The sequence below is a fragment of the Nerophis lumbriciformis genome, linkage group LG04 (assembly GCF_033978685.3).
Source record: "Nerophis lumbriciformis linkage group LG04, RoL_Nlum_v2.1, whole genome shotgun sequence".
NCBI classification, from domain to species: Eukaryota; Metazoa; Chordata; class Actinopteri; order Syngnathiformes; family Syngnathidae; genus Nerophis; species Nerophis lumbriciformis.
This window is the reverse complement of record NC_084551.2, coordinates 58015789-58035000: the sequence shown is the minus strand read 5'-3', so window position 1 is coordinate 58035000 and position 19212 is coordinate 58015789. Positions and strand designations below refer to the sequence as shown.

The following is a 19212-nucleotide window of genomic DNA, read 5'->3' as shown; positions in this document are numbered from 1 at the left end:
AGATTAGTGAGAAACAATAAGAGATATCAAAGATTAGTGAGAAACAATAAGAGATATTAAAGATTAGTGAGAAACAATAAGAGATATCAAAGATTAGTGATAAACAATAAGAGATATCAAAGATTAGTTATAAACAATAAGAGATATCAAAGATTAGTGATAAACAATAAGAGATATCAAAGATTAGTGAGAAACAATAAGAGATATCAAAGATTAGTGATAAACAATAAGAGATATCAAATATTAGTGAGAAACAATAAGAGATATCAAATATTAGTGAGAAACAATAAGAGATATCAAAGATTAGTGAGAAACAATAAGAGATATAAAAGATTAGTGATAAACAATAAGAGATATCAAAGATTAGTGAGAAACAATAAGAGATTTCAAAGATTAGTGAGAAACAATAAGAGATATCAAAGATTAGTGATAAACAATAAGAGATATCAAAGATTAGTGATAAACAATAAGAGATATATTAAAGATTAGTGAGAAACAATAAGAGATATCAAAGATTAGTGAGAAACAATAAGAGATATTAAAGATTAGTGAGAAACAATAAGAGATATCAAAGATTAGTGATAAACAATAAGAGATATCAAAGATTAGTTATAAACAATAAGAGATATCAAAGATTAGTGATAAACAATAAGAGATATCAAAGATTAGTGATAAACAATAAGAGATATCAAAGATTAGTGATAAACAATAAGAGATATCAAATATTAGTGAGAAACAATAAGAGATATCAAATATTAGTGATAAACAATAAGAGATATCAAAGATTAGTGAGAAACAATAAACGATATCAAAGATTAGTGAGAAACAATAAGAGATATCAAAGATTAGTGAGAAACAATAAGAGATATCAAAGATTAGTGAGAAACAATAAGAGATATCAAAGATTAGTGAAAAACAATAAGAGATATCAAAGATTAGTGAGAAACAATAAGAGATATCAAAGATTAGTGAGAAACAATAAGAGATATCAAAGATTAGTGAGAAACAATAAGCGATATCAAAGATTAGTGAAAAACAATAAGCGATATCAAAGATTAGTGAAAAACAATAAGAGATATCAAAGATTAGTGAGAAACAATAAGCGATATCAAAGATTAGTGAAAAACAATAAGAGATCCATCCATCCATCCATCTTCTTCCGCTTATCCGAGGTCGGGTCGCGGGGGCAGCAGCCTAAGCAGGGAAGCCCAGACTTCCCTCTCCCCAGCCACTTCGTCTAGCTCTTCCTGTGGGACCCCGAGGCGTTCCCAGGCCAGCCGGGAGACATAGTCTTCCCAACGTGTCCTGGGTCTTCCCCGCGGCCTCCTACCGGTCGGACGTGCCCTAAACACCTCCCTAGGGAGGCGTTCGGGTGGCATCCTGACCAGATGCCCGAACCACCTCATCTGGCTCCTCTCGATGTGGAGGAGCAGCGGCTTTACTTTGAGCTCCCCCCGGATGGCAGAGCTTCTCACCCTATCTCTAAGGGAGAGCCCCGCCACCCGGCGGAGGAAACTCATTTCGGCCGCTTGTACCCGTGATCTTGTCCTTTCGGTCATAACCCAAAGCTCATGACCATAGGTGAGGATGGGAACGTAGATCGACCGGTAAATTGAGAGCTTTGCCTTCCGGCTCAGCTCCTCCTTCACCACAACGGATCGATACAGCGTCCGCATTACTGAAGACGCCGCACCGATCCGCCTGTCGATCTCACGATCCACTCTTCCCTCACTCGTGAACAAGACTCCGAGGTACTTGAACTCCTCCACTTGGGGCAAGATCTCCTCCCCAACCCGGAGATGGCACTCCACCATTTTCCGGGCGAGAACCATGGACTCGGACTTGGAGGTGCTGATTCTCATCCCAGTCGCTTCACACTCGGCTGCGAACCGATCCAGTGACAGCTGAAGATCCTGGCCAGATGAAGCCATCAGGACCACATCATCTGCAAAAAGTAGAGACCTAATCCTGCAGCCACCAAACCAGATCCCCTCAACGCCTTGACTGCGCCTAGAAATTCTGTCCATAAAAGTTATGAACAGAATCGGTGACAAAGGGCAGCCTTGGCGGAGTCTAACCCTCACTGGAAACGTGTCCGACTTACTGCCGGCAATGCGGACCAAGCTCTGGCACCGAGCATACAGGGAGCGGACTGCCACAATCAGACAGTCCGATACCCCATACTCTCTGAGCACTCCCCACAGGACTTCCCGAGGGACACGGTCGAATGTCTTCTCCAAGTCCACAAAACACATGTAGACTGGTTGGGCAAACTCCCATGCACCCTCAAGGACCCTGCCGAGAGTATAGAGCTGGTCCACAGTTCCACGACCAGGACGAAAACCACACTGTTCCTCCTGAATCCGAGGTTCGACTATCCGGCGTAGCCTCCTCTCCAGTACACCTGAATAGACCTTACCGGGAAGGCTGAGGAGTGTGATCCCACGATAGTTAGAGCACACCCTCCGGTTCCCCTTCTTAAAGAGAGGAACCACCACCCCGGTCTGCCAATCCAGAGGTACCGCCCCCGATGTCCACGCGATGCTGCAGAGTCTTGTCAACCAAGACAGCCCCACAGCATCCAGAGCCTTAAGGAACTCCGGGCGGATCTCATCTACCCCTGGGGCCTTGCCACCGAGGAGCTTTTCAACTACCTCAGCAACCTCAGCCCCAGAAATAGGAGAGCCCACCACAGACTCCCCAGGCACTGCTTCCTCATAAGAAGACGTGTTGGTGGGATTGAGGAGGTCTTCGAAGTATTCCCTCCACCGATCCACAATAAGAGATATCAAAGATTAGTGATAATCAAAGCCTTTTAATAATAATATGTGCATATATGTAATATAGATATAATAATATGTATTATAGATATAATAATATGTTATAAATATATAATAATATTTGCATATATGTAATATAGATATAGTAATATCTGCATATATGTAATATAGATATAATAATATTTGCATATACCTGTATATAATATAGATATAATAATATTTGCATATATGTTATATAGATATAATATGTGCATATATGTAATATACATATAATAATATGTAATATAGATATAATATTTGCATATATGTAATATAGATATAATAATATGTAATATAGATATAATAATAATAATCTTATTGTCCACAGCACTATTATTCACCAGAACTGTCCATCATCCACTGATGATGTATAATAATAAGTATATATACCGTATTTCCTTGAATTAGCGCCGGGGCGCTAATTATTTTAAAACCTCTTCTCACTCTGGCGCTTACCAAAGGCATGCAGTAAATTTAGGCCTGCGCTTATAAATTTGAGTGTGATGTAAGGATACCATCATGAAAAGCACATTTAATAAAAAAAACTTTATTATGGTCTTACCTTTACTTATAAATGAAGATCATGCGCAGCTCCTTTTGAACAAAAGCATCGATAACTTGTTTATAGAAGTCTTCCTTATCTTTCTTCAGTTTTAAAAGTCTCTCTGTCTCCATGGAGATCTTCCTTTAAGTATTACCTCCTGCTTCCATTGAAAGTCCAGTTTAGAAAATTGTTTTATTTTAGATATGTGATCCTCCATGTTAAAAGTCCAGGCGAGAGGAAAAAATAAAGGATCGCTGCTAACTGTTGCTGCTTGTTGTCACTTCTTCTGCAGCCGAGTAGTCGCAAGAAGGATCACTAGCGCCCTCTACCACCAGGAGTCATTTAATGACTCATATTTGACACACGCAGCTACGGTATATTAATAAAACATAGCTGCTTACTGTTCTTTTTAGCATTGTCAATAGCTTGGACCTTAAATCCTACTGAATAGCTCTTTATCTTCTTCCCTTTATGCCATTTTAAATGATTGAAATCAGCCTCCTCCATTTTGAAAATGATGACAGGTGAAGTGTCACTCGTGACGTGACGAGTTTGACCCGGCGGTAATTCTAGGCATATGCTAAGTATTTTGCCAAACGAGTTTGACCCGGGCCCTGCGATGAGGTGGCGACTTGTCCAGGGTGTACCCCACCTTCCGCCCAATTGTAGCTGCGATAGGCTCCGGCGCCCCCCGCGACCCCGAAGGGAATAAGCGGTAGAAAATGGATGGATGGATGGAGTTTGACCCGGCGGTAATTCTAGGCAGGTGCATACTATATACCCGGCGGCAATTCAAGGAAATACGGTATAAATACATATATGTATAAATATATATATGTATGTGTGGGAAAAAAATCACAATACTACTTCATCTCTACAGGCCTGTTTCATGAGGGGTTCCCTCAATCATCAGGAGATTTTAAAATTTTAAGATTTTAAGATTTTTAAAAATCTCCTGATGATTGAGGGAACCCCTCATGAAACAGGCCTGTAGAGATGAAGTAGTCTTGTGATTTTTTTCCCACACATACATATATTGCGCTCTACCACGGTATCGAGCACTATTTTTTGGATAATCTTATTAAGACATGTATAAATATATATATATATATGTGTATGTATATTGTCCACAGCACTATTATTCCTGGCCACACCAGAACTGTCCATCATCCACTGCGACTTGAAACCAGAGAACATCTTGCTGTGTAACCCCAAGAGGTCTGCCATCAAGATCGTGGACTTTGGATCGTCCTGCCAGCTGGGCCAGAGGGTGAGTCCCAGTCGTATGTCCTGGACTTGCAGCAAGACTGACCAAGTCCTTGGTTGCCCTCAGATCTACCAGTACATCCAGAGCAGGTTCTACCGCTCCCCTGAGGTCCTTCTGGGAATGCCCTACGACCTGGCCATCGATATGTGGTCTCTGGGATGCATCCTGGTGGAGATGCACACTGGAGAACCTCTCTTCAGTGGTTCTAACGAGGTACACACCATAGTACACCATAGTATCTACACACAAGTATATCATATGCACATTGGAGAACCCCTCTTCAGTGGTTCTAACGAGGTACACACCATAGTACACCATAGTATCTACACACAAGTATATCATATGCACATTGGAGAACCCCTCTTCAGTGGTTCTAACGAGGTACACACCATAGTACACCATAGTATCTACACACAAGTATATTATATGCACACTGGAGAACCTCTGTTCAGTGGTTCTAACAAGCTACACACCATAGTATACCATAGTACACCATAGTATCTACACACAAGTATATAATATACACATGTGGTCTCTGGGATGCATCCTGGTGGAGATGCACACTGGAGAACCTCTCCTAAGTGGTTCTAACGAGGTACACACCATAGTACACCATAGTACACCATAGTATCTACACACAAGTATATTACATGCACACTGGAGAACCTCTCTTCAGTGGTTCAAACAAGGTACACACCATAGTATACCATAGTACACCATAGTACCTATATGCACATTGGAGAACCCCTCTTCAGTGGTTCTAACGAGGTACACACCATAGTATACCATAGTACACCATAGTACCTATATGCACATTGGAGAACCCCTCTTCAGTGGTTCTAACGAGGTACACACCATAGTACACCATAGTATCTACACACAAGTATATTATATGCACACTGGAGAACCTCTGTTCAGTGGTTCTAACAAGCTACACACCATGGTATACCATAGTACACCATAGTATCTACACACAAGTATATAATATACACTTGTGGTCTCTGGGATGCATCCTGGTGGAGATGCACACTGGAGAACCTCTCCTAAGTGGTTCTAACGAGGTACACACCATAGTACACCATAGTATCTACACACAAGTATATTACATGCATACTGGAGAACCTCTCTTCAGTGGTTCTAACGAGGTACACACCATAGTATACCATAGTACACCATAGTACCTATATGCACACTGGAGAACCCCTCTTCAGTGGTTCTAACGAGGTACACACCTTGTATACCATAGTACACCTTAGTATCTACACACAAATATATAATATACACATGTGGTCTCTGGGATGCATCCTGGTGGAGATGCACACTGGAGAACCTCTCTTAAGTGGTTCTAACGAGGTACACACCATAGTACACCATAGTATACACACACAAGTATATTATATGCACACTGGAGAACCTCTTTTCAGTGGTTCTAACGAGGTACACACCATAGTATACCATAGTACACCATAGTATCTACACACAAGTATATTATATGCACACTGGAGAACCTCTCTTCAGTGGTTCTAAAGAGGGACACATCATAGTATACCATAGTACACCTTAGTATCTACACACAAGTATATAATATACACATGTGGTCTCTGGGATGTATCCTGGTGGAGATGCACACTGGAGAACCTCTCTTAAGTGGTTCTAACGTAGTACACCATAGTAAACACACACAAGTATATTACATGCACACTGGAGAACCTCTCTTCAGTGGTTCTAATGAGGTACACACCATAGTATACCATAGTACACCATAATATCTACATACAAGTATATTATATGCACACTGGAGAACCTCTCTTCATGTGGTTCCAACGAGGTACACACAAGTACACTATAGTATTTACACACAAGTATACAGTATTATAAGCACACTGGAGAACCTCTCTACAGTGGTTCTAATGAGGTACACACCATAGTATGCACAAGTACACCATAGTATCTACACACAAGTATACAGTATTATAAGCACACTGAAGAACCTCTCTACAGTGGTTCTAATGAGGTACACACTAGAGTATACACAAGTACACCATAGTATCTACCAGAGGTGGGACCAAGTCATTGTTTTGCAAGTCACAAGTAAGTCTCAAGTCTTTGCCCTCAAGTCCGAGTCAAGTCCCGAGTCAAGACAGGCAAGCCCCGAGTCAAGTCCAAAGTCAAGACTGGAAAGTCTCAAGTCAAGTCCTAAGTCCTGCATTTTGAGTTTCGAGTCCTTTCAAGTCCTTTTAACCACAGACTAATATATTAACACAGATTGTGTATGCTTTTCAAACGCTGTATTTATTTATTAAACAGTGTGTGAATGTGTGTGTGAATGGGTAAATGTGGAAGTAGTGTCAAAGCGCTTTGAGTACCTTGAAGGTAGAAAAGCGCTATACAAGTACAACCCAAGTGCATTTTAAATTGCAGGAAAGAAAATTGTGCTGACATTGCACTTTATAATAGCACTATTAACCAGTCATTTTAAACATTAACTCATTCCTTTACAGAACAAACACATTGAAAAATAAAGTGCAAATGTACTTATTTGTACAAAAGTGTTAACATTGAAAAAACATGACATATACGTGAACATAACAAAAAAGTTGTACTTTTTATATGTCAGGGCCCTATGCTGCATTGCATTTGCAAAAGACCAAATTAGCCAAGAGTCTGTCAGTCATTTGTGCACGATGGGGGCGTAGTATGATGCCACCATGGCTGAAAACTCGCTCCACTGGAGCACTGGAGGCAGGCACTGCCAAGACTCTCATAGCCACTCGGAACAGTGAAGGAAGAGTCTTCATGTTCAATGCCCAGAACAAGGGGGGAGAGAGTTGTTTTGGGTTGGTGCACTACTTGTAAGTGTATCTTGTGTTTTTTATGTTGATTTAATTAAAAAAAGAAAAGAAAAAAATGTATTTCTTGTGCGGCCCGATACCAATCGATCCACGGACCAGTACCGGGCTGCGGCCCGGTGGTTGAGGACCACTGAGGTAAACAACCAACAGTATGTCAGAAAGCTAGCTAAAACGGTACACATATTCATAATATAGTATACATTTTAACTGACCTTTATTTTACTATTTTTGTCTTTTTTTCGGTGGCTAAAATATGCGGTGCTGCTGACCGCCGTCTAACGTTACGTGTGATATATTGACTAACGTAACCCTGCTTAAAAAAAATCACTGAACAAAAAGTATGAATAAGGTAGTGAACTGCAACAGATTCCCGTGTTTGCAATAACGTTATAACGTTAGCAGTGAGTTTACAGCCTCACTGATTTAACTACACAGCAAAAAAAGTCAATAAACGTTATCTTACATTCAAAACTTACCGTTCTTTGTGAACTTCAAATGCCGGACGAAGTTGGAAGTTGTTGCCTCTCCATCAGTAATTTTCGAACCGTATGTGTTGCATACTGCAAACCGTTTTGTGTTGACCACCTCGTAATTTTTATACCCAAACAAAATTATTTTAGGTATCATTTTTTGTTCACTGGCGTGTGGTTTGGACGTGTCTTCTTCGTTGGTTGTCCTGCAATTTGATTGGATGAATGCTGTGTGATGAAAACAAAGTAGATCTAATTTGATTGGCTGTTGTACTGAGACCACACCAGCTGACACACGCAACGCTGATAGACAAGTACACAATGAAAAATACGGAGCGCTCCCGAATAACTTTTTCATCTTTGGGTTTTGGGGAAAGTAGCAAGTCATGTCAAGTCATGTCAATTCAAAAGGCTCAAGTCCAAGTGAAGTCACAAGTCATTGATGTTAAAGTCTAAGTCGAGTTGCAAGTCTTTTTACATTTTGTCAAGTCGAGTCTAAAGTCATCAAATTCATGACTCGAGTCTGACTCGAGTCCAAGTCATGTGACTCGAGTCCACACCTCTGGTATCTACACACAAGTATACAGTATTATAAGCACACTGAAGAACCTCTCGACAGTGGTTCTAATGAGGTACACACTATAGTATACACAAGTACACCATAGTATCTACACACAAGTATTCAGTATTATAAGCACACTGGAGAATCTCTCTACAGTGGTTCTAATGAGGTACACACCATAGTACACCATAGTATCTACACACAAGTATATTATATGCACATTAGAGAACCTCTCTACAGTGGATCTAACGAGGTACACACCATAGTACACTATAGTATACACAAGTACACCATAGTATACACAAGTACATCATAGTATATACACACAAGTATATATATGCACACTGGAGAACCTCTCTTCATGTGGCTCCAACAAGGTACACACAAGTACACCATAGTATACACACACAAGTACACCATAGTATACACACACAAGTACACCATAGTATACACACACAAGTACACCATAGTATACACACACAAGTACATCATAGTACAAAGTAGAAGAGCAGTGAAGTTGTCAGGTTGTGTGAATAAAAAGTGTGAGTGTTGCTTTAACCTCTTAATGCCCAAGCTGTTTGTTGACATGCTTTTTGTATTTCTCTTTGCTATTTGGGCTTATTGGACCCTAATTAGAATACAAATTAAAAATCATATTTTTATATGATGTACTTAGTCCATAAGTACACAAACGTGTACTTCATGTGTAGTGACATGCTAATTCTTATTTTTACACTTTGTTTTCCAAAATCCATTGTATGTTCTACTCTTCTGCCACCACCAAATGGCAGTATAAGTGTCCACATACGTGGCCATAAGACCCCAATTGAATATAAGTTGAAAAGGATTTGTTGTATTCTCTTTTTATTTACTATTTACACAACATGACAACTTCACTGCTTTTGGCTTTTGTAAAGAAAATGATAATAGTAGTGTATAATAGTATATAAAATGATAAAAGTAGTGTATAATAGTATATAAAATTATAATAGTAGTGTATAATAGTATATAAAATGATAATAGTGTATAATAGTATATCAAGTTAAAGTTAAAGTAGCAATGATAGTCACACACACACTAGGTGTGGTGAAATTTGTCCTCTGCATTTGACCCATCCCCTTGATCACCCCCTGGGAGGTGAGGGGAGCAGTGAGCAGCAGCGGTGCCCACACCCACGGAATCATTTTTGGTGATTTAACCCCCAATTCCAAGCCTTGATGCTGAGTGTCAAGCAGGGAGGTAATGGCTCCCATTTTTATAGTCTGACCTACCCATCTCAGGGCGGACACTCTAACCACTAGGCCACTGAGTAATGATAATAGTGTATAATAGTATATCAAATGATGATAATAGTGTACAATTGTATATAAAATGCTAATGATGGTGTATAATAGTATATAAAGTGATGGTAATAATAGTATTTAAAATGATGATAATAATTGTATATAAAATGATAATGATAGTATATAAAATGATGGTGTATAATAGTATATAAAATGATTATAATAGTATATAAAATAATGGTAATAATAGTATATAAAATGATAATAATAGTATGTAAAATGATGGTGTATAATAGTATATAAAATGGTTATAATAGTATATAAAATGATGGTGTATAATAGTATATAAAAAGATGGTAATAATAGTATATAAAATGGTAATAATAGTATGTAAAATGATGGTGTATAATAGTATATGAAATGATAATAGTATGTAAAATGATGGTATATATAATAGTATATAAAATGATAGTGTATAATAATATATAAAATGATGGTGTATAATAGTATATAAAATGGTAATAATAGTATGTAAAATTATGGTGTATAATAGTATAAAAAATGATGGTGTATAATAGTATATAAAATGATGGTGTATAATAGTATATAAAATGATGGTGTATAATAGTATATAAAATGGTAATAATAGTATATAAAATGATGGTGTATAATAGTATACAAAATGATGGTGTATAATAGTATATAAAATGATGGTGTATAATAGTATATAAAATGATGGTGTATAATAGTATATAAAATGATGGTGTATAATAGTATATAAAATGGTAATAATAGTATGTAAAATGATGGTGTATAATAGTATACAAAATGGTAATAATAGCATATAAAATGATGCTAATAGTATTAAAAATGATGCTAATAGTATATGTTTGTGTGTTCAGGTTGACCAGATGAACAAGATCGTAGAAGTTCTGGGCGTGCCTGCCAGTCACATGTTGGATGCAGCTCCTAAAGCCAGGAAGTATTTTGACAAGTTGTCAGACGGTCTGTGGACTGTCAAGAAGAACAAGGACATCAAGAAGGTATATACTTGATATTTATATACATCATTTATATACATCATACTCTACATTTACATACATCATTTATATACATCATACTTGACATTTATATACATCAAACTTGACATTTATAAACATCATACTTGACATTTATATATATATCATACTTTACATTTATATACATTGTACTTTACATTTATATACATCATACTTGACATTTATATACAACATACTTGACATTTATATTCATCATACTTTACATTTATATACATCGTGCTTTACATTTATATACATCATACTTGACATTTATATACATCATACTTGACATTTATATTCATCATACTTGACATTTATATTCATCATACTTTACATTTATATACATCGTACTTGACATTTATATACATCAAACTTGACATTTATAAACATCATACTTGACATTTATATATATATATATATCATACTTTACATTTATATACATCGTACTTTACATTTATATACATCATACTTGACATTTATATACATCACACTTGACATTTATATTCATCATACTTTACATTTATATACATCGTACTTTACATTTATATACATCATACTTGACATTTATATACATCATACTTGACATTTATATTCATACTTGAAATTTATATACATCATACTTGACATTTATATACATCATACTTGACATTTATATACATCATACTTTACATTCATATTCATCATACTTGACATTTATATACAGTACATCATACTTGACATTTATATACATCATACTTGACATTTATATTCATCATGCTTTACATTTATATACATCATATTTTACATTTATATACATCATACTTGACATTTATATACATCATACTTGACATTTATATTCATCATACTTGACATTTATATTCATCATACTTTACATTTATATACATCGTACTTTACATTTATATACATCATACTTGACATTTATATACATCATACTTGACATTTATATGCATCATACTTTACATTTATATACATCATACTTGACATTTATATTCATCATACTTGACATTTATATTCATCATACTTGACATTTATACACATCATACTTGACATTTATATTCATCATGCTTTACATTTATATACATCATATTTTACATTTATATACATCATACTTGACATTTATATACATCATACTTGACATTTATATACATCATACTTGACATTTATATTCATCATACTTGACATTTATATACATCATACTTGACATTTATATACATCATACTTGACATTTATATTCATCATACTTGACATTTATATTCATCATACTTGACATTTATATTCATCATACTTGACATTTATATACATCATACTTGACATTTATATACATCATACTTGACATTTATATACATCATACTTGACATTTATATTCATCATACTTGACATTTATATACATCATACTTGACATTTATATACATCATACTTTACATTCATATTCATCATACTTGACATTTATATACAGTACATCATACTTGACATTTATATACATCATACTTGACATTTATATTCATCATGCTTTACATTTATATACATCATATTTTACATTTATATACATCATACTTGACATTTATATACATCATACTTGACGTTTATATTCATCATACTTGACATTTATATTCATCATACTTTACATTTATATACATCGTACTTTACATTTATATACATCATACTTGACATTTATATACATCATACTTGACATTTATATACATCATACTTTACATTTATATACATCATACTTGACATTTATATTCATCATACTTGACATTTATACACATCATACTTGACATTTATATTCATCATACTTGACATTTATACACATCATACTTGACATTTATATTCATCATGCTTTACATTTATATACATCATATTTTACATTTATATACATCATACTTGACATTTATATACATCATACTTGACATTTATATACATCATACTTGACATTTATATTCATCATACTTGACATTTATATACATCATACTTGACATTTATATACATCATACTTGACATTTATATTCATCATACTTGACATTTATATTCATCATACTTTACATTCATATTCATCATACTTTACATTTATATACATCATATTTTACATTTATATACATCATACTTGACATTTATATACACCATACTTGACATTTATATTCATCATACTTGACATTTATATACATCATACTTGACATTTATATTCATCATACTTGACATTTATATTCATCATACTTGACATTTATATACATCATACTTGACATTTATATACATCATACTTGACATTTATATTCATCATACTTGACATTTATATACATCATACTTGACATTTATATACATCACACTCCTCAGCCTTCCCGGTAAGGTCTATTCAGGTGTACTGGAGAGGAGGCTACGCCGGATAGTCCAACCTCAGATTCAGGAGGAACAGTGTGGTTTTTGTCCTGGTCGTGGAACTGTGGACCAGCTCTATACTCTGGGCAGGGTCCTTGAGGGTGCATGGGAGTTTGCCCAACCAGTCTACATGTGCTTTGTGGACTTGGAGAAGGCATTGGACCGTGTCCCTCGGGAAGTCCTGTGGGGAGTGCTCAGAGAGTATGGGGTATCGGACTGTCTTATTGTGGCGGTCCGCATTGCCGGCAGTAAGTCGGACACGTTTCCAGTGAGGGTTGGACTCCGCCAAGGCTGCCCTTTGTCACCCATTCTGTTCTGAACTTTTATGGACAGAAGTTCTGGGTGCAGTGAGGCCATTGAGTGGATCCGGTTTGGTGGCTGCAGGATTAGGTCTCTGCTTTTTAAACATGATGTGGTCCTGATGGCTTCATCTGGCCAGGATCTTCAGCTCTCACTGGATCGGTTCGCAGCCGAGTGTGAAGCGACTGGGATGAGAATCAGCACCTCCAAGTCCGAGTCCATGGTTCTCGCCCGGAAAAGGGTGGAGTGCCATTTCCGGGTTGGGGAGGAGACCCTGCTCCAAGTGGAGGAGTTCAAGTACCTCGGAGTCTTGTTCACGAGTGAGGGAAGAGTGGATCGTGAGATCGACAGGCGGATCGGTGCGGCGTCTTCAGTACTGCGGACGCTGTATCGATCCGTTGTGGTGAAGAAGGAGCTGAGCCGGAAGGCAAAGCTCTCGATTTAGCGGTCGATCTACGTTCCCATCCTCACCTATGGTCATGAGCTTTGGGTTATGACCGAAAGGACAAGATCACGGGTACAAGCGGCCCAAATGAGTTTCCTCCGCCGGGTGGCGGGTCTCTCCCTTAGAGATAGGGTGAGAAGCTCTGTCATCCGGGAGGAACTCAAAGTAAAGCCGCTGCTCCTCCACATGGAGAGGAGCCAGATGAGGTGGTTCAACATCTGGTCAGGATGCCACCCGAACGCCTCCCTAGGGAGGTGTTTAGGGCACGTCCGACCGGTAGGAGGCCACGGGGAAGACCCAGGACACGTTGGGAAGACTATGTCTCCCGGCTGGCCTGGGAACGCCTCGGGATCCCCCGGGAGAAGCTGGACGAAGTGGCTGGGGAGAGGGAAGTCTGGGCTTCTCTTAGGCTGCTGCCCCCGCGACTCGACCTCGGATAAGCGGAAGAAGATGGATGGATACTTGACATTTATATACATCATACTTGACATTTATATACATCATACTTTACATTTATATACATCATACTACGTTTCACATTTATGTACTTTTATTACAACTATGTTTTACATTTACATAGATGTACTTTTATTACAACTGATTCACTTCAAGTAATAAAGAAGTAAATACATTTTGTGTGTGTGTGTGTGTGTGTGTGTGTGTGTGTGTGTGTGTGTGTGTGTGTGTAGGAGTACAAGCCCCCAGCCACGCGGCGTCTTCACGAGATCCTGGGTGTGGAGACCGGGGGTCCTGGGGGGCGGAGAGCAGGAGAGGCAGGACACGCCCCCTGTGACTACCTGAAGTTTAAAGGTATGTGATGACAACAAGATGTGAGGGAGTGTGTGGCACACTCAGCAGCTGCATGAGGGAGTGTGTGGCACACTCAGCAGCTGCATGATGATGATGATGGCGACATCTGCTGGCTGAAAAGCATCTGAGCAGGAATCAGAAGAAGTCATACCATGATGGTGTAAACTCTGATCACTAAGCTAATGAGTGAAGAGGACCTTTGCTTGTTTCACCGTGTGACACACACACAGGTCTACTTGACTAAGTACATGACAGACTACATCAACAACTACCTGACTAAGTACATGACTAAGTACATGACAGACTACCTCAACAACTACCTGACAGAGTACATGACAGACTACACCAACAACTACTTGACAGAGTACCTGACAGGGTACATGATAGAGTACATGACAGGGTACATGATGGAGTACATGACGGAGTACATGACGGAGTACATGATGGAGTACATGATAGAGTACATGACAGAGTACATGATGTAATACATGATGGAGTACATGATAGAGTACATGACAGAGTACAACTTAACTCTGGAATTAAGAAGAACTTAATTCCCTGCAATTAAATAGAACATTACTCTCTATAATTAAGTAGAACATTACTCTCTATAATTAAGTAGAACATTACTCTCTATAATTAAGTAGAGCTTAACTCTAGAATGAAGTACAACTCAATTCTCTAGAATTAGGTAGAACTTCAACTGTGTAATTAAGAAGAACTTAACTCTCTAAAATTAAACATAATGTAACTCTGTGGAATGAAGTAGAAGTTAACTCTCTGGAGTGAAGTAGAAGATGACTCTCTGGAATGAAGTAGAAGTTGACTCTCTGGAGTGAAGTAGAAGTTGACTCTGGAATGAAGTAGAAGATGATTCTCTGGAGTGAAGTAGAAGTTAACTCTCTGGAATGAAGTAGAAGTTGACTCTCTGGAGTGAAGTAGAAGTTAACTCTCTGGAATGAAGTAGAAGCTAAGTGGTTGTGAAGAAGTAGAAGTTGACTCTGGAATGAAGTAGAAGCTAAGTGGTTGGAAAGAAGTAGAAGTTGACTCTCTGGAATGAAGTAGAAGCTAAGTGGTTGTGAAGAAGTAGAAGTTGACTCTGGAATGAAGTAGAAGCTAAGTGGTTGTAAAGCAGTAGAAGTTGACTCTGGAATGAAGTAGAAGCTAAGTGGTTGTAAATAAGTAGAAGTTGACTCTCTGGAATAAGTAGAGGCTAAGTGGTTGTAAAGAAGTAGAAGTTGACTCTGGAATGAAGTAGAAGCTAAGTGGTTGTAAAGAAGTAGAAGTTGACTCTGGAATGAAGTAGAATCTAAGTGGTTGTAAAGAAGTAGAAGTTGACTCTGGAATGAAGTAGAAGCTAAGTGGTTGTAAAGAAGTAGAAGTTGACTCTCTGGAATGAAGTAGAAGCTAAGTGGTTGTAAAGAAGTAGAAGTTAACTCTGGAATGAAGTAGAAGCTAAGTGGTTGTAAAGAAGTAGAAGTTGACTCTGGAATGAAGTAGAAGCTAAGTGGTTGTAAAGAAGTAGAAGTTGACTCTGGAATGAAGTAGAAGCTAAGTGATTGTAAAGAAGTAGAAGTTGACTCTCTGGAATGAAGTAGAAGCTAAGTGGTTGTAAAGAAGTATAAGTTGACTCTGGAATGAAGTAGAAGCTAAGTGGTTGTAAAGAAGTAGAAGTTGACTCTGGAATGAAGTAGAATCTAAGTGGTTGTAAAGAAGTAGAAGTTGACTCTGGAATGAAGTAGAAGCTAAGTGGTTGTAAAGAAGTATAAGTTGACTCTGGAATGAAGTAGAATCTAAGTGGTTGTAAAGAAGTAGAAGTTGACTCTGGAATGAAGTAGAATCTAAGTGGTTGTAAAGAAGTAGAAGTTGACTCTGGAATGAAGTAGAATGTAAGTGGTTGTAAAGAAGTATAAGTTGACTCTGGAATGAAGTAGAATCTAAGTGGTTGTAAAGAAGTAGAAGTTGACTCTGGAATGAAGTAGAATGTAAGTGGTTGTAAAGAAGTAGAAGTTGACTCTGGAATGAAGTAGAATGTAAGTGGTTGTAAAGAAGTAGAAGTTGACTCTGGAATGAAGTAGAAGCTAAGTGGTTGTAAAGAAGTAGAAGTTAACTCTCTGGAATGAAGTAGAAGCTAAGTGGTTGTAAAGAAGTAGAAGTTGACTCTGGAATGAAGTATAATCTAAGTGGTTGTAAAGAAGTAGAAGTTGACTCTGGAATGAAGTAGAAGCTAAGTGGTTGTAAAGAAGTAGAAGTTGACTCTGGAATGAAGTAGAAGCTAAGTGGTTGTAAAGAAGTAGAAGTTGACTCTCTGGAATGAAGTAGAAGCTAAGTGGTTGTAAAGAAGTAGAAGTTGACTCTGGAATGAAGTAGAAGCTAAGTGGTTGTAAAGAAGTAGAAGTTGACTCTGGAATGAAGTAGAATCTAAGTGGTTGTAAAGAAGTAGAAGTTGACTCTGGAATGAAGTAGAATGTAAGTGGTTGTAAAGAAGTAGAAGTTGACTCTGGAATGAAGTAGAAGCTAAGTGGTTGTAAAGAAGTATAAGTTGACTCTGGAATGAAGTAGAATCTAAGTGGTTGTAAAGAAGTAGAAGTTGACTCTGGAATGAAGTAGAATCTAAGTGGTTGTAAAGAAGTAGAAGTTGACTCTGGAATGAAGTAGAATGTAAGTGGTTGTAAAGAAGTAGAAGTTGACTCTGGAATGAAGTATAATCTAAGTGGTTGTAAAGAAGTAGAAGTTGACTCTGGAATGAAGTAGAAGCTAAGTGGTTGTAAAGAAGTAGAAGTTGACTCTGGAATGAAGTAGAAGCTAAGTGGTTGTAAAGAAGTAGAAGTTAACTCTCTGGAATGAAGTAGAAGCTAAGTGGTTGTAAAGAAGTAGAAGTTGACTCTGGAATGAAGTATAATCTAAGTGGTTGTAAAGAAGTAGAAGTTGACTCTGGAATGAAGTAGAAGCTAAGTGGTTGTAAAGAAGTAGAAGTTGACTCTGGAATGAAGTAGAAGCTAAGTGGTTGTAAAGAAGTAGAAGTTGACTCTCTGGAATGAAGTAGAAGCTAAGTGGTTGTAAAGAAGTAGAAGTTGACTCTGGAATGAAGTAGAAGCTAAGTGGTTGTAAAGAAGTAGAAGTTGACTCTGGAATGAAGTAGAAGCTAAGTGGTTGTAAAGAAGTATAAGTTGACTCTGGAATGAAGTAGAATCTAAGTGGTTGTAAAGAAGTAGAAGTTGACTCTGGAATGAAGTAGAATCTAAGTGGTTGTAAAGAAGTAGAAGTTGACTCTGGAATGAAGTAGAATGTAAGTGGTTGTAAAGAAGTATAAGTTGACTCTGGAATGAAGTAGAATCTAAGTGGTTGTAAAGAAGTAGAAGTTGACTCTGGAATGAAGTAGAATGTAAGTGGTTGTAAAGAAGTAGAAGTTGACTCTGGAATGAAGTAGAATGTAAGTGGTTGTAAAGAAGTAGAAGTTGACTCTGGAATGAAGTAGAAGCTAAGTGGTTGTAAAGAAGTAGAAGTTAACTCTCTGGAATGAAGTAGAAGCTAAGTGGTTGTAAAGAAGTAGAAGTTGACTCTGGAATGAAGTATAATCTAAGTGGTTGTAAAGAAGTAGAAGTTGACTCTGGAATGAAGTAGAAGCTAAGTGGTTGTAAAGAAGTAGAAGTTGACTCTGGAATGAAGTAGAAGCTAAGTGGTTGTAAAGAAGTAGAAGTTGACTCTCTGGAATGAAGTAGAAGCTAAGTGGTTGTAAAGAAGTAGAAGTTGACTCTGGAATGAAGTAGAAGCTAAGTGGTTGTAAAGAAGTAGAAGTTGACTCTGGAATGAAGTAGAATCTAAGTGGTTGTAAAGAAGTAGAAGTTGACTCTGGAATGAAGTAGAATGTAAGTGGTTGTAAAGAAGTAGAAGTTGACTCTGGAATGAAGTAGAAGCTAAGTGGTTGTAAAGAAGTATAAGTTGACTCTGGAATGAAGTAGAATCTAAGTGGTTGTAAAGAAGTAGAAGTTGACTCTGGAATGAAGTAGAATCTAAGTGGTTGTAAAGAAGTAGAAGTTGACTCTGGAATGAAGTAGAAGCTAAGTGTTTGTAAAGAAGTAGAAGTTGACTCTGGAATGAAGTAGAATGTAAGTGGTTGTAAAGAAGTAGAAGTTGACTCTGGAATGAAGTAGAATGTAAGTGGTTATAAAGAAGTAGAAGTTGACTCTGGAATGAAGTAGAAGCTAAGTGGTTGTAAAGAAGTAGAAGTTAACTCTCTGGAATGAAGTAGAAGCTAAGTGGTTGTAAAGAAGTATAGTTGACTCTGGAATGAAGTAGAATCTAAGTGGTTGTAAAGAAGTAGAAGTTGACTCTGGAATGAAGTAGAATCTAAGTGGTTGTAAAGAAGTAGAAGTTGACTCTGGAATGAAGTAGAAGCTAAGTGGTTGTAAAGAAGTATAAGTTGACT

At 37.4% G+C, this 19212-nt stretch overlaps 1 protein-coding gene across 3 annotated transcripts in view; it reads left to right on the top strand.

Annotated features, from left to right (window-relative positions):
• The window catches only part of dyrk1b (dual-specificity tyrosine-(Y)-phosphorylation regulated kinase 1B), a 117461-nt gene that overhangs the window by 84772 nt on the left and 13477 nt on the right, over window positions 1-19212 (top strand). For all 3 annotated transcript variants that reach the window (XM_072913092.1, XM_072913091.1, XM_072913093.1), the window contains exons 7-10: window positions 4497-4633; window positions 4697-4843; window positions 10700-10840; window positions 14663-14783. In XM_072913092.1, the coding sequence (XP_072769193.1) occupies window positions 4497-4633; window positions 4697-4843; window positions 10700-10840; window positions 14663-14783 (546 nt within the window). The remainder of the gene's footprint in view (window positions 1-4496; window positions 4634-4696; window positions 4844-10699; window positions 10841-14662; window positions 14784-19212) is intronic.